The sequence below is a fragment of the Phyllopteryx taeniolatus genome, chromosome 5 (genome assembly GCF_024500385.1).
Source record: "Phyllopteryx taeniolatus isolate TA_2022b chromosome 5, UOR_Ptae_1.2, whole genome shotgun sequence".
In the NCBI taxonomy this organism is placed as follows: Eukaryota; Metazoa; Chordata; class Actinopteri; order Syngnathiformes; family Syngnathidae; genus Phyllopteryx; species Phyllopteryx taeniolatus.
Genome location: NC_084506.1, coordinates 19,720,967 through 19,737,987, shown reverse-complemented (window position 1 = coordinate 19,737,987; position 17,021 = coordinate 19,720,967). Strand labels below are relative to the sequence as shown.

At 40.3% G+C, this 17,021-nt stretch overlaps 1 protein-coding gene across 3 annotated transcripts in view; it reads left to right on the top strand.

Annotated features, from left to right (window-relative positions):
- The first annotated feature begins 436 nt into the window (after nt 1–436).
- The window catches only part of ptdss2 (phosphatidylserine synthase 2), a 24,968-nt gene continuing 8,383 nt past the window's right edge, over nt 437–17,021 (top strand). The window contains exons 1-11 of one of the 3 annotated variants that reach the window (XM_061773513.1): nt 437–627; nt 2,742–2,891; nt 3,922–4,254; nt 9,030–9,131; nt 11,337–11,419; nt 13,556–13,623; nt 14,158–14,292; nt 14,683–14,733; nt 14,862–14,975; nt 15,216–15,334; nt 15,424–15,538. In XM_061773513.1, coding sequence (XP_061629497.1) covers nt 4,040–4,254; nt 9,030–9,131; nt 11,337–11,419; nt 13,556–13,623; nt 14,158–14,292; nt 14,683–14,733; nt 14,862–14,975; nt 15,216–15,334; nt 15,424–15,538 — 1,002 coding nt within the window. In that variant the 5' untranslated portion in view covers nt 437–627; nt 2,742–2,891; nt 3,922–4,039. The remainder of the gene's footprint in view (nt 628–2,741; nt 2,892–3,921; nt 4,255–9,029; nt 9,132–11,336; nt 11,420–13,555; nt 13,624–14,157; nt 14,293–14,682; nt 14,734–14,861; nt 14,976–15,215; nt 15,335–15,423; nt 15,539–17,021) is intronic. The other 2 variants (XM_061773511.1, XM_061773512.1) reach the window with 2 other exon arrangements.

Genomic DNA, 17,021 nt, shown 5'->3' with positions numbered 1-17,021 from the left:
TTCAGGACCTAAAGCATTTACTGATGTTTTTCTATTCTGAAGCTGTCTGGGAGCCAGTGTAAAGACTTTAGAATTGGAGTTCTGACCTTTTTGTTCTGGTCAGAGCATGAACTGCAGCGTTCTGAATGGGTCGCAGCTGTTTAATGCTTCTTTTGTGAGAGTGCAGTCAGATGACCATTACAATAGTCAAGTCTACTTGATATAAAAGCTTGAATGAGCTTCTCCTGGTCTGCTTGGCACTTTGTAGTCTGAAAAGTTGCTAAATCTGTCAACAAAGGTGATGAATTCTCCACAATAAATTCCTCATGCCCCAAGTTGGTGAAAGTTACAGTACTGTATCAGTGTTAGTTGATGTTGATTTAAAAATAAAATCTAAACAATGCCCGAAAGTATCGTGTAAGTTTATTTTGAAATGAACAACAGGGGCGGTTTCCTTTCCGAGAAGTGACATGAAAGACTCCATGCCCCATGTGACGTTGTCTGCACTGAGTTTTTTGAGCCTGTCACGGATTTGTTCATCGTACCGCGTGTTCGGTTTGTTTTGTTAATTCGATTCGAACGCTTGTCTCGATGGCGTCCAAGTGGCACGGTAACGACCCGGAACCACCAACCCTTTACATTTAGTCGGTAAGTTACCGCTACTCCCCTTTTTTATTTATTTATTTGTGTTTAAGTGTTATTACGATAACACGAGTAATGGACCGTGAATGTTATTGTGTGGGTAGCAGCTAGAACGCAGACTTAACAAATGGTTTAGTGGCCATTCGAGGTTACTGAGAAGTTAACAAGTCTGGCAGGCAAGGTCAAACAGAGTTAGCATGCTACCATTAGCCAGTGAGGCTAGCTAAGGCACGGGGCGAGGTTTTACGGTTGTCTTAAAATTGCTGTCTCTGTGATTTAATTTCACGTCTTGTAGACACCTAGAAGAATATTTATTGGCCTGTTGCATTATGAACACGGTTGACTGTGCTGCCCTTTAAGATGTCGCGTTAGCGGTGTCGGTACAAGTCTAGGCTAAAACCGCAAAGGTGGTTTAATTTTGGTCTTGTTGAAAACGTTTCACCTTTATCGCATCTTCAGGTATTTGTTTTTCTCTCAAGGAGTTTTGGGTGGTGTTTTTTTTTTCTTTTTTTTATGTCTTTATTTAACAACAAAAGTACAGAACAGTATGCTATATATTATGAAACAAACATATCAAGAACATAAATAGTATATAAACACACAAGAAAACAAAAATGCCAGGGTTTTCAAGTGGCTTCAAATCAGAATCATCTTTATTTGCAAAGTATGTCCAAAAAACACACAAGGAATTTGTCTCTAGTAATTGGAGCCGCTCTAGTACGACAACGGAGACATAAAGACATTGAGAAAAACAGTCACTGAGCAATAAAGTACCCCCCTACCCACCCTTGAGGACTTGCACGCTGCCAGAACTAAGACAAGAGCGTGCAAAATCCTCTCGGACCCTCCAAATCCCGGTCACCGGCTCTTCCAGCTCCTTCCCTCAGGTAGGCGCTACCGATCAATGCAAACTAGAACTAGCAGACATTCCAACAGCTTCTTCCCTCTTGCAATTAACTTCTTAAACACCTAACCTACAATTCCATTGCAACATGCTGGCAATTTTTTGTCTTTTTGTCTTGTTTGTCACATTTCTGTCGGGCCAATTATATATTACTCGTGCACTCACTGTAGTAGTCTCACCACGCTACACTATTTGCATCTGTTGTTGACCAATACTGGCCACTCATGCCAGAGTAGCATCTGCTCCATTTGCACACCGACTGAGGAGTATCTGCAACATTTGCACAATCAACATTGTCCCAGACTATCGTACTACTCGCTTGAAGTCTCTGCGCCCTTTGCACAATGGTCATTGCACCGGACTATTGCAATATTAGTCATTTGAACTGCTCTAAGTGCTAGAGGACTCTGCATCTTTTTGCACAATTGTCAAAAAAAAAATAATGTACCGGCATTACCAGATAACTAGCAACCCTTTATTGCTCACTGACTGTTTTTCTCAATGTCTTCATGTCTCAAAAGTGTTCTGTCAATTGACTGTCTGTTGTCGTACTAGAGCAGCTCCAATTACTGGAGACAAATTCCTTGTGTTTTTTGGACATACTTGGCAAATAAAATTGATTCTGATCAATCCTTGTTAACTGTGAGTCTGTGATGTCCTTTGAGACTCTGTGATTAAGGGCTATACAAATAAATACACATAAAAACTATACAAACCAGACTTGAAGAATAAAAGTTCTTAGTGAAAGAAGAAAACCTTCGGGAGCAGTTAAACTGATTATCTTTGTTTTTAATCAGAATAAGACCTTTGCAAAAGTGCTTTTACTTTAGAAAACATTGAACGTTTTTGCCTATTTTCTGAAGTTACAGACCATATCAGTAACTGAATTGTAATCAATTTATGTTTGTGCATTTTCTGCACTGTCAATTTTCAATAATGTCCTGTTTTTAAATAAAGGGATGGGACTTCAAAATGTTTTTTTTGTCCGTTTTATCGATTTAATTGAACAAAAAAATAGATTGATTCAATTAATATTATTATTATTGCACAAAATGACAAAGGTTAGGTTTGACATGTGTGAGGTGATACCTCAAGCCTCTTCATTTGTTTGGGAAGGGCTTCTTTCACCCCTCTTTTAGACTCTAGTCCACACCTAAAAATTTTGACCTGAAGAAGCCTTTTGGATTAAAGGTGAAATGTCTTTAACTACAACCAGTTCAGGGTGTACCCCGCCTCCTGCCCGATGACAGCTGGGATAGGCTCCAGCACGCCCGCGACCCTAGTGAGGAGAAGCGGCTCAGAAAATGGATGGATGGATGGATGTCTTTAACTAACAAGAAAAGTCCAGAGGCCTCGCGTACAAAAGGTGTGTACGCACAAAAACATGTCGTCCGTTCTTTTTCACGGCAAAGTTCAGATGTATCAAGAGTGACATGACCGTGGAAATGTGCGGTGCCTCACGCCAACTGCATGGCTGGCGTACGCACGTTTCTGCAGCTTTTGGTGCTTTGGTGACACTTAGGTGATGCTGGGAAACTGTTCTCATAAATCTGCACACCAGAGACACATGAATAATTAGCACTGATGAACTGTTCATGCCTGCGATTGGCTGGCAACCAGTTCAGAGTGTACATGCAGAGATCGGCATCTCAGGTGCAGGGTTCATTTAAATATGATTTGCATATTAAAATGGAGGCGTGGACAGGGAGGAGTCGGCTACTCCAACATCTGCGCTTGGATTAATGAGTACGCAGAGTTTCATACATCTGAATATTTTTGTGCGTACGACATTTTCTGGATTTGAGCGTACGCCATGTTTTAAGAGGAAATCCACGCAAGTCTTTGTACATGAGGGCCCAGTTGTCTCTATTCATCCTTTGGGGATTTCCATGACCTGAATGAGGATGATTGAGAATTTTTGCAGACATGGTGGTGCTGCGGTCAGGGGCCTTTCTAGATCGCCTGGGGGCCCCAGGATGATGATTAAGCAAATATAGCTTTCATTAAATAACCAACAAAAACAACGCCTGCTTGAGGAGACATGTCGTTGCAGTGTCTCTACGGGGTTCCAGTTGTGTCATTGATATGGAGCAATATCAGCTGTATCTCGGGGCCCCTTACTAGCCTCCAGTCAGCAACAGCTAGTAAGGGGCCCTATGGGAGGGGGGATTCCTTACATGGCGTCATTGCAGTGTCTTAAGCAATCCCATTGTTTTGTCATTGATAAGGTGAGAATGTCAGCAGTCACTTGGGGCCCCCTTCAGCTCATGTGCCCTAGCCAATCACGTGGGTTGCCTGCCCTCTTGCAGAATCTCTGGTAGTGGTGGGAGGCGGTTTCTTATCTGTTCCCTCGCCTCTCGGCCAAGTACCGTAACACTCTTTTCTCTCCACATTAGGATGCATCACAGTCGCTTGGGTGCAGCTGACACAAGTGACGCCTGACGGGAGGATTGGAAAAAAACAAAAAGCAGTCGAGCCCACTCAGTGGATACGTTTGAGTGGCACGGTGGAGCCATGAAGCTGGAGACGAGGAAAAGCTGCCTGGCCACGGTCCACGCAGCTGGCAAGTGCACCCAGGAGCCTGTCAACAATGGCATGGGCGAGCCCGGCTGCCCCGATCTGAGTACAACGCTTAAAGCCAAAGTCACCAAGCAGAGCTCCAGGGAGAGCCTGCAGCGGAAAAACACAGAGTGCGAAGTGTATGACGACGGGACAAACACGTTTTTCTGGTGAGTGCTCTCTGCTGATGTGAGTGCTTCCCAACCTTTATTTAGCCAAGGCACTTATTTTACATTGTAAAAGTTTCACAGCATGCCAACCCCCACACCCCCGCCTGAAAAAATGCAAAGTACTTTATATATACTGAAATACAGTAATGATGATCCCAGTGTACTGGATTGGCAACAGGTGGATACACGTTAATTCTGTCATCTAGTGAAAGAGCATTTATGTTCTGCCTGTCACCATACGTTACTGGCATAGATAGGTGAACAAAGATGGTGAGGTGAGGTGGTGAATGACAAATCAGTGATGGTTTAATGGGCACCAGATTGCCACAAATAGTGGCCATCCCTCCAAAAAAGGAAAATGAATTAAATTGTGAAACCTCACCCTATCATGACATCTCAATCATATCAAGCCCCTTTCTCACTGCCTGTACAAGTCTGCATTTGTCCACTATGGATTGGGAGGGAAGAGGTCAACCATGGCAATTTTTCGCCTTCCTAAAATGGGAGGGCGATTAATAGAAATTTAATTGTGATTTTGATTTTGGCTTCTCACGATCATACAAACATTATAATAGAAGAAAAACGGTTAATGTGCCAAATGCCACCCGTGTATCCTACGTTCCTACGTCATAAAAGCACCCTGATTGCACAATGTGACATATATTATTGTGCCCTCTCTGAGGGTGCTTTAAGATGTTTGACACTCCAGTCAGTTTACTATAAAACTAAACTCACAGCAAAAAGAATTACACACATTGTATATTTAAATACAACACATACTTAGTTTTAGCTGAAAGTCGCCAGCTTAATGCTAGCATAAAATGAAAAACCCTATTGATGGGCTAACAAAAATTAGCAATATTTAGAAGTCACGGCTTACAGGAGTGATACGTCTTCCAATAATGACTAGTCACACCAAAACTAATATAACAAAATTCACAGGCAGATATTCTTCCTAATCTGTGAAAAACGAGTTATAAATAAACTTCAATTACATCTTTCTTCTACTCTTCATCTTAATTTGTGTATCTATGCATGCACCACAGTGAGGCCAAGGAGCACACAGCAGAAATGTATTTTTGTTTTTTCCTTGCTGTTATTGTGATACATTGCTATTTTACTTGTTACTATTTGTTTCTGGTTGTTCTTCTAAGTTATATTTATACTTACGTTTTGGTAGTTGAATGAATAAGAAGTTTTTAAATCAATGAATAATTATTTTTTCCCCTTAATCGCCCAGCCCTACTTCCTACCTAGTTACAAAAGCAAGACGGTGGAACGGGGGTGTGACATATGAAACACACCTTTCTTGCCCTGTTGTGTTTATTTCCATCTGATAGGTATTTAGAATGTCATGCCAGATGTTGATGCAAACATGCTCATCACACATTTATCGACACACATTTACGCCTACACACACTGGCTCTCAGTAGCAGTAAAATTTGGCATCAGCTTCTTCTTAATATGCCAGAGTTTGACATAACTTTTCGCCAATTTCATAAACATACTTGTTTTTTTTTTTTTGTTTTTTTTTTTGTATAATGTATCTGAGCTAAAGACAAAAGAGCTTTTATTTGTTCTTTTATTTTTAAAGACTTTGGAGACAAATTTAATGTTAAAGAAGTCAGTTGTGCTTGCACCTGCTGACACATACCTGTATGTACAGAGGTGGCCAATCCGGAAAATTGACATTCTGTTTGGCTTTCGTTACCCTAACAGAGGTCTTTCGTTGCCACCGCATTGTCGTTGACGGAAAATAAAGCTTGCTTAATGCTCATCAGCTTATCTAAACTTCTCCTGTAAGAATAATAGCAATAGAAGCGGTTGATATGTAAATTAATGTCAAATAGCATAACAACGAGATCGTGTACTTGGCTAATGTGGAAAAAGAAAAACAGCTTTGGTTCCCCCTGTCGTAATTTTCTCTCTCTCTCTCTCTCTCTCTCTCTCTCTCTCTATATATATATATATATATATATATATATATATATATGTATGTATGTATATGTATGTATGTATATATATATATATATATATATGTATGTATGTATATATATGTATATATATATATATATATATGTATATATATGTATATATATGTATGTATGTATATGTATGTATGTATATATATATATATGTATGTATATATATATGTATATATGTATATATATATATATTTTTTTTTAAAAAAATTTCCCCCGGATTATCTACCGATGCGCTACAAGGTAAAAACTGCAACCCCCTGTTGTTCTTATCGGGAACCAATGTTTTGAGGTTAGTTTTTTATAGGACCACAACACGACATGATTGTCAAGAATGAAACCGATTGCGTTAGCAGCTGTAGCTATATTATAATAATAACAAAGAGAGGAAACTGTTGAGAATAAAGGAGGGAGTGTAGATAGTTGAGAGGCTATATGCAATGTTAGCCTCAATTAATTGACTTCACTCGTGCATTTCAGCGACAGAGACTCTACAATTTGCTTTTCAGCCATAAGTACACATATACAGTGGGTACGGCAAGTTTTCAGACCCCCTTGAACTTTTCAGTCTTTGCTATATTGCAGCCGTTTGTTAAAATCATTTAAGTTCATTTTTTTCCTCATTAATGTACACACAGCACCCCATATTGACAGAAAAAAACATAATTGTTGAAATTTTTGCTGATTTATTAAAAAAGAAAAACTGAAATATCACACAGCCATAAGTATTCAGACCCTTTGCTCAGTATTTAGTAGAAGCACCCTTTTGAGCTAATACAGCCATGAGTCTTTTTGGGAATGATGTAAAGTAACATTAAAAGCAGCAAAAATGTTACTGATGTAAATTCTCGCTTGATTTCTTGATCAGAAGAGTACCATCTGCTGTGTCCATGTCATGATTCTTGCCTTCTGAGTCAGTGCTGCTTTCAGTGCTACAGGATTCTGCATCTTTTTGCACAAATGTAAAAATAAAAAAAAAAGTATACCGGCATTACCAGATAACTAGCAACCTTTTATTGCTCAGTGACTGTTTTTCTCTATGTCTTTATGTCTCAAAATTATTCTCTGTCAATTGACTGTCTGTTGTCGTATTAGAGCGGCTCCAACTACCGGAAACAAATTTGTTGGTTTTTTTGGACATACTTGGCAAAATAAATCCTAAATTTCGGCCTCTGACAAATTCCAAAGAATGCTGCGTTATGACACACACCCCTGTTACTTTTCACTGAAATATTATCAGTGCCAATCAATGGCCATCTGAGGACATCTCACTGAAGGCTCTTGTGTATTTTGCCGCTTGAAAAATAAAATAGAAGTCTGCTTATCAATTAATAGCAATTTCTGCTTCTGGCCTCACACTTATAAGTGCATGGATTCATGGAAAATCCTTTAATTGTTCTTTTGGGTGTCACCAATTCACGAACATCCTCTGATGCTGTCATTGTTTTCTCTGCAGCTTTGGTGGATAATGGGGCGACTAATATGATAATAATGCTTGTTCTCGGTCAGTTTTGCCGCTTCTAAGTTGTGCCAAACTGGTTAACCCCATGTCGTCTTTGCGCTCTCTGCGGTGGTAGTGTGATCGTTGGGGAACACTAAGGCCAGCCCTCCCAGTGGCTCTGAGCCAAACTGCTGTCAGAAGGGGTGTGGATGGTTTTATTAACATCCATAATGTCCATCACTTCTCCACAAAGACTGACTTGACAATGAAGTCATCTTTTTTTAGAGTGAGGAGTCAGCCAGTCAGTTTTGGTGTCCATGGACGACAGCTCACAGTTTTATGTGGAACAGTTTATTTTGTGTTTGTTTATAACACTTCTCAGGATTTCAACATGGGGGAAAAAATGGTATTGACCATTATATGACTGATTTGTTTGTTGATTGTAATGTACTACCCTAGGTAAAACAATGAAACTCTATTTGGGCTTCCACCCACTTGCGTATTGTAATATATGAGGAACAACTAGTTTTACGTAGCGGCACGTTCTGAGGACCCGGGTTCAATCCCCGGTCCCGCCCGTGTGGAGTTTGCATGTTCTCCACGTGCCTGCGTGGGTTTTCTCCGGGCACTCCGGTTTCCTCCCACATCCCAAAAACATGCATTAATTGGAGACTCTAAATTGCCCATAGGTGTGAATGTGACTGTGAATGGTTGGTTGTTTGTATGTGCCCTGCGATTGGCTGGCAACCAGTTTAGGGTGTACCCTGCCTCCTGCCCGATGACAGCTGGGATAGGCTCCAGCACGCCTGCGACCCTAGTGAGGAGAAGCGGCTCAGAAAATGGATGGATGGATAGTTTTACGTTTCATTGTCTGTTAATTGTTTGTTTTTTAAAATATTTTCTTTTATTTTTATGTTCAAAATGTTCTAATCAATAAAAATCCAGAATATATCTGTTCGGATTCATTGCAATTGTCTGAGATTAATATAGTATAGTAAGATATGAGTTTGTTTAGCAGAAAGTAAGCAAGTGAGCAAAACTAAAAGTGGTTAATTCTATGTTTTAAAAATTTTAAGCATTCATCATTGTGATATTGAGAATTTATTCAAACATTCACAGTTTGAAATTGTGTACCTTTCTGGTTTCAACTATTTCACCTGTCTTGAGTTTATACGTCCGGAATGGATCCTATCCTACCGCCCTACAGTGTGTGGGCTCGAAAGGCCAGATTATGTGCTAAAAGTCTATAACTGATGTCATGAGTCAACGTGTCCACCTCCGTGCAAGTTATTTTGTATGCCTACTTGTGCTATAACCCTGCTCTCTTCAGCACTCTGCTTCTATCTTGACAGGCGGGCCCACACCGTCACTGTTTTGTTCATCCTGACATGCGCTCTGGTATATGTCACGCTGCTGGAGGAGACACCGCAGGACACGGCCTTCAACACAAAGAGGTCAGTGGGTGTTGTGCTTCTTCACTCAGAAGCACCAAAGTATCCATTTGTAACCCAGAAACAAGTGAGACGTTAATTTAATATTATAGTAATATTTGATTTTTTTGTGGGTGATAGTAATATTTGAATTTGTTGTGGGTGGGTGTAAGATTAACGAGGACTTGTGAGACGGCAATTAACAAGATTCGCCGTGGTCGGCGCTGACTGGCTGGCAGATAAAGACTGTACAGCTTTTTTTCTGGTAGTGGACAAACACACACAAAGAACTACTCAGCTTTCGTACGTATTCTTGTTCTCACTCAACACACACAGCCCGTCACTTCCTATTCTGACACCGCACTTTAACAAATGGGTTTCACGGCTCATGTCCGGTGTCTTAAGACTCTGGCAGGAAGGTCAACGCGGCGTTCTTGTCAGCTTCTCACACTTAAGCAGGACTAGAATAGTGTCAACTATGATGGAATTATAGGAAAACCCATACTAGGCTGGATTTACACTGCATGCTTTAAGTGACACAATTTAGATTTTTTTTTTGTGCTCAAGTGGGACACTTGGATATGTGTCATGGCAGTATTAAAATTGCATAGAAAGGAATATTTTCAGACGCTCTTCTAAATGTGGATAAAAACCTGATACGTATCAGATGTGCGGATGCAGCATGAACGCGCTCAGTACCACTAGGGGTACACAGGTTCCCTGTAGTGATATGTGAAAGAATCACTGAATTAAATGTTTAAACTGCATAATGTTACAGTGGCTTCAATTATTTTTATTGTTTTATTTTTTATTTTTTTATGCAACCTTTTTAAGTACAATTCAGCTGATAAGTATGATACATTGGTATTTAATCAACTGGAAACGTTTGCTTTCAAACATTTCTTTAGGTAAATTTTTTATTGATTCACTATTTAAACACAGTTTTTGTTTTTCCTATATTTAAGTTTAGTCTTAATGTTCAAACTCTGCATAATGTTTCAGTGGCTAACAAAAATATGAAATGTACTTTTAAGGAAAACAATCTCTAATTTTTGATGAACACTTATGCAACTATTTTAATATCGCTCGTGATGTTGATACTTGGAGAGCCAATACAGTGGGTACGGAAAGTATTCAGACCCCCTTAAATTTTTCACTCTTTGTTATATTGCAACCATTTGCTAAAATAATTTAAGTCCTTTTTTCCCTCATTAATATGCACACAGCACCCGTATTGACAGAAAAGAACAGAATTGTTGGAATTTTTGCAAATTTATTAAAAAAGAAAAACTGAAATATCACACAGTATTCAGACCCATTGCTCAGTATTTGGTAGAAGCACCCTTTTGAACTAATACAGCCATGAGTCTTTTTGGGAATGATGCAACAAGTTTTTCACACCTGGATTTGGGGAAACTTTGCCATTCCTCCTTGCAGATCCTCTTCAGTTTTGTCAGGTTGGATGGTGAATGTTGGTGGACAGGCATTTTCAGGTCTCTCCAGAGATGCTCAATTGGGTTTAAGTCAGGGCTCTGGCTGGGCCATTCTAGAACAGTCAAAGAGTTGTTCTGAAGCCACTCCATCGTTATTTTAGCTGTGTGCTTGGGGTCATTGTCTTGTTGGAAGGTGAACCTTCGGCCCAGTCTGAGGTCCTCCTGAGCACTCTGGAGAAGGTTTTCGTCCAGGATATCTCTGTTCTTGGCTGCATTTATCTTTCCTTCGATTGCAACCAGTCGTCCTGTCTCTCTAGCTGAAAAACACCCCCACAGCATGATGCTGCCACCGCCATTTCCTAATCAAGTCCTATCAGTAAAATCAAACACAGCTGGACTCCAATGAAGGTGTAGAACCATCTCAAGGATGATCAGAAAAAATGGACAGCACCCGAGTTAAATATGAGTGTAACAGCAAAGGGTCTGAATACTTATTTATGGCTGTGTGATATTTCAGTTTTTCTTTTTAATAAATCTGCAGAAATTTCAACAATTCAGTTTTTTTTCTTCCTGTCAATATATGGGGTGCTGTGTGTATGTTAATGAGGGGGGAAAAAAACTTTTGTAATTTTAACAAATGGCTGCAATATAACAAAAAGTGAAAAATTTAACGGGGTCTGAAAACTTTCTGTACCCACTGTATTTTTTGAGGTGGTACTTGGTGTTAAAAGTTTGTGAACCACTGTCCTAGGCCACTTAAACCTTATGTAACCTTTAATATTTGTGTCTTCTCTAGGGGGATTGTGGCAAGCATCCTGGTGTTCCTTTGTTTTGGGGTCACACAAGCAAAAGATGGACCCTTCACTCGACCACATCCAGGTAAGGTGAACACTGTTAGTATGGTCCAAATCCTGCAAATGTTCTGACCCGACACACCAAACGTGAAAAAGGCATGATGTCCAGTCTTGATTAAACATCCCTGCTAATATCTGATTCATTAAGTATATACAAGTTTACTGTCATGTTTTGCTTTCAGAATCTGGCTCCCTTCTCAATATCCTCAAAAGATGCCATTTGCTCCGTTCATTTTCTCTGGCCTGTTAAGCCTGTCATGTTGACGGTTCAGCTGGTTAGCTAGCATAAAACAGACCTGCCAGGCTCGGCACAGTGGATGCGACTGGTTAAACCAGACCACTCTCAAAACCTCTATACTAAATGTATGAAAATGTATGATGGAACAACAGTTATTACAGTGAACCCCCTCTACATTGCATCTTTTAAGCAATTGTTTTTATGGGGTTTTACAGTATATACTATAGGCAAGTCCTAATTTAGGGTTGTTCACCTTCAGTGTAGTACCACGTTGTGGTGCGACATGCCGGGCAGCATCTACAAGCTGTAGATTCAGCCCAAAGAGGAGACAGAAAAGGTCTAAGACTAAGCTGAAATAATAGTTATTCCCACAGAGCAGAGAGGGGGGGAAATATATATTTATATATATATATGCCTGTGACTGTGGTACTGTTTGCTTTTATATATTTTTTTTGTTTAAATGTACGTTTGATTTTGTTTTGTTTGTATGTGACAGTGCTCTGTGTTAATCTATCAGTTTTTCTAAGGTTTCTAATTACTGTAACAGCTAAGCTGATTTCAGTTAGCCCATCTATGGCGTTTTACATTATATGGTAGTGTTAAGCTACCGGACTGTCATTATATGGTTTGGTTGAACATTTTTCCGTTTAAATCTACAGTTTTTAATTCTCTTGTTGTATATGACGCTGCTCCGTGTGTTAAACTAACAGTTGCTTGAAGGTTAATAATAACTGGAACATCAATGCTAATTTCCGCTAGGCTGTCTATGGTGTTTCACAAGTTCATGTTAAGCTAGTGGACCTTCATTATTATATGGCTCGGTTTAATATTTTTGTTAAAATATGCAATGTTTAATTTTATTTTAGTTTTATGTGTCAGTTCTACAGCCAACTTATACTGGGAGAGACAAATAACTTTGCTACTTTGGAGAATTCTGCCCAGGAGAGAAAAGGCACTAAGAAATACTTTAAAAGTGTGTTGTGAGAAGTTTAAATGTTTTGATGAATTTGCGTTTAAAGCGTGCGGGAGGGGAAAAACTATTTTTGAAAGTTTTTATATGGTCTCTTTAGCAGTTTTTCACCTATCGGATATGGATCTCGAACGTACCCCCCCCCCCCCCAATAAATGGGGATTTACATTCTTATAGTTACAATTATGAAAAGAGCCTCCAAAGCATGTACTCCACAAATGGAGTGGAGTACATGCTTTGGGGGCTCTTTTCGTAACTGTTTCTCTGTGGTTTAATTTGTTTTTCGATTTGCATGGCGGGCCACCAGATCATGGTCCGTGGTCCGTAGGTTTCCAACCCCTCCTGTAATGGTGTTTTGCTGAGTACATTTCCTAATGTGCCTTTCACAATGTGTTTCGACGGGTGTCAACATGCACGAGACACGTGAATGTAGCCAAACATGTTTCCTTTCCTCTAACGCCAACGTTCTTATCACCATTACCTCCTGTAGTTCCAGCAGGAAATGAATGAAGGAAGCAAAATAACTGGGTGTGCACACAGCTTGCATACATTGTTAATCTTCTTGGTTTTACATTTCCTGCCTGTTTCTTTTTATGGATCAAAAGACATTGTTTGGCACTGTGAGCTAGTTTCAGTTGTTGTTCAGCTCGTGACAGTTCGCTTGAAACGCTTTGGCGTGGGTAACCAGAGAAAATACCCTGAGGGATTTGGAGGTGCAAACCTGTATCTCCTGCTGGATCAGTGTCATTAACACACTTGTTTGAATTTTCAACAACTTCTAATGAGGTCCAACTCAATAGCCGTATCAACAGTTCTGCCTTAATAAAGATAATAACAAGATGGGAAATCTTTTATGCATGTTTAATGTGGAGTTGTAGATTTCAGCTGCTAATCAAAATATTAGAAACCTGTCTCAGTACCCAGTACCAGACTGTTTTTGTATGTCTCCGCAGCGTATTGGCGCTTCTGGCTCTGTGTGACTGTCGTCTATGAGCTCTTCCTCATCTTCATACTCTTTCAGGTGAATATTAGCATGGAAAATGTGTTAATAAAACCTAACTATGAATATTTACCCTCTCACTTTCTTGGGCCTTAGTCGGGTGATTATGGAGGGTTGTGGCCACCAGGGTCAATCATTCACTGCAACATATTCAAATTTTGTGATTACAGCAGAACTTCCAATGACCCATGAATAAGTACTCACTCTTGTGTACTGAGCAATAATATACAAAAATACAAATAAGTTTTTCATTAGCTGAACTCATCTACCGGTAAGACTTTATATGCACAGTGGCTTTTTGTGAACAATATCTGAGAAAAACAGGCTTTTTGTGTGCATAGAAAAATTCTTAAATCTTTGTGAGTTTAGTTCAGGAAAAATGGGAGCAAAAACAAAAGTGTTGCGTTTGTATTTTTCTTCAGCGTAGTTGTGTATGATGTGTCTACTCTATTTATGCTTGCATTACCAATTATCGATGTTGCTCAGGCGGCTCACCATTCATGTTTACCAGTCAGTCTCATTTCAGCTGCAATTATACATCTTATTTATATCTAGACTGTGCATGACGGGCGACAGTTCATGAAGTACATCGACCCCAAACTGGGGGTGCCCCTCCCCGAACGCGACTATGGCGGAAACTGCCTCCTCTACGATCCCGGCAATGCCACTGATCCCTTCCACAACGTTTGGGTACAACTCTTTTGTTTGTTGAAAATTTAAATTTTGTGGTTTATTTGCATCATATTATAATACAGGGTGTGTCCACAACAACAAAATTTGAACTACACATCCTATGCAAACAAAATTAAATAGGCTTCATGTTGAAAAATGTATATTTATCTAACGTCCAACACCATATTCAAACGATATAGATTTTAGTGTTTTTTGTTTTTGGTTTTTTTTAATCATTCTCTACCCTGGGAAAAAAAAAAGTAAAAGTTAAGTTTAGCACTAAACTTTTAAAGTATTTACGCATGTTGTTGAAATTTGAGTCCCAATTGACTGTTGTTATACTAACATTTGTACATTTTTTTCGACCATCGATTAATATAAACTTTTGTTTTTCCCTGCTCCCGGCAGGACAAGATGGACGGCTTTGTTCCAGCTCACTTCCTGGGGTGGTATATAAAGGTGAGTATATCGCCTCACCCCAAGCTCAGGATTACTTCACCATGCTCAGGCTGCAGTCGTGTTTCCTGCAATATCGACTGTCCCACGGGTGGAATTCTGCTGACGTCTTTCCCACTTCCTCGTCTTAGACTCTGATGATTCGGGACTGGTGGATGTGTATGATCATCAGCGTCATGTTTGAGTTCCTGGAGTACAGTCTGGAGCACCAGCTGCCCAACTTTTCCGAATGCTGGTGGGACCACGTATGTGCCTTTCCTATTGTTTGCATGCAGGCGGTCTTTGATTGGAATGGATTTACACCAACAAAGTTATTGTCATTTCAAAACAACAATTCCTGGGTGAAATAATATAAATTTAATTGATCACATTGTTCCCCTGCTTTATTGCAGTTCACCGACACCTTTTGTTTGGTGGTATGCTGTGAGGTTTTTTCAATGTAAAGACTAGGGGTTATGTAATGAAATTGCTGTGACTTTTACCAGTGGATCATGGATGTGTTGCTGTGCAATGGTCTGGGCATCTACTGTGGGATGAAGACGCTGGCGTGGCTGTCCATGAAGCCGTATCAGTGGCAGGGTCTGTGGAACATTCCCACTTACAAGTAAGACTTTGTAGCACTGTGGTTCCTTTTTGAACAGTGCTCTTTTGTTTGAAATAAGACAAACTAAGCAAGATATTGTCATTTTTCAGGGGCAAGATAAAGCGAATCGCCTTCCAGTTCACGCCATACAGCTGGGTGAAGTTTGAGTGGAAACCCGCGTCCAACCTTCGCCGCTGGCTCGCCGTGTTAGGGATCATATTCATGGTAAAACATTGGCGAAGCATCCTTGTTTGTTTGCAAGTGACCTTAAGCTGGAAAATGAAAAGTGTTGCTTGGGAGCTCACAAAATGTTCAACTTTTAACCTTAATTTACTTTTAAACTCGCATATTCAACATCAGTAGGCTTTTTGCTTTTACATGGATAAATAAACATACGTCTAATCCTTTTTAGGATTGGGGTTAGAGTTAAGGTGAGGGTTGTTTGCCTTCAGCTTCCAGATACAAGCTCACGCTCCCCACCGTCCCTGGGTGCAGTTGCCCCACTCTTCGACTCGCTCATCCAATCACATTCAGATGGCTTCACAGCCTCACAGACAGTTGGAAATTATAGAAGTCTCACAATTATTCACAATACAATACTGCAGAGTTGCTACTTAATACAGGAAGAGGGAATGGTTTTCCCATTATGTGTGATACTGGATTCCAGTTGTATTATGCTGATTGTTGCTAGAGTTCTCAAAGTTTTGACTTTCTGTGAACCAGTGAAAGTGTCTGAGTATGATTTGTGATTGGCTGAGTGAGTCTGGGGGTGCGGGATGAAGGGTTGAATGAAACACTAGTTCAACAGTTTATTTTGGGGGCGTAGTTACTACCGACTCGAGTTGACAGTAACCGTTCATTTTCACAATAGACCGTTTTTTTAACGACCACCCTCTTCCTCATTTTGTCGTCGAAGCAGACGCTACAGGATACTGTATTTTCACTGCCATAAGGTGCACCGTATTAAAAGGCACAGTCTCAGTTATGGGATATATTTCTGTATTTAACACATACATAAGGCGCACCGTATTATTGGGCGCAGGCATGGTAAAACATACGCTAGCTTGCATGCTAGCGTATGTTTTTAAAAAGGCAGCGGGAGCAAAACTGAGTTTGGTTGTACTTTATTGAAGTATTTAACAATGTACTCACGTTATTTTTTGATCAACCCTCATCCACAAATCCATCAAAGTCCTCATCTTAAAAATACACTCACATTATTTTTTGATCAATCTTTTGTCACAAATCCATCGAAGTCCTCATCTTCTGTATCCGAAATGAACAGCTGGGCAAGTTCTCCATCAAGCACGCCAGGTTCCCTCTCGTCATTGTCAAAGTCAGTCTCGTTGCCGGGGGGCTGTTCAGCAATGATGCCGGCTTTCGGGAAAGCTCGGACAACAGTCAAAGCAGATACCTTAGCCCAGGCACCCACAACCCATTTTCATATGGTGGCTTAACTCACCCGGCGTTGCCTCCTAGTCTTAGTAAAGCTGTGTTCGCCACCTGTCATCCATCGCTCCCATGCCGCTCGCAACTTCACTTTGAATGCCCTGTTTACACCGATGTCCAGCGGTTGGAGTTCCTTCGTCAAGCCTCCTGGAATGATGGCAAGCTCCGAGTTCATTTGCTGCACTTGGTTTTTCACAGTGGCTGTGAGATGGACGCGCATGGAGTCACAGATCAACAGGGACGGTGACGCGTGGAAAAA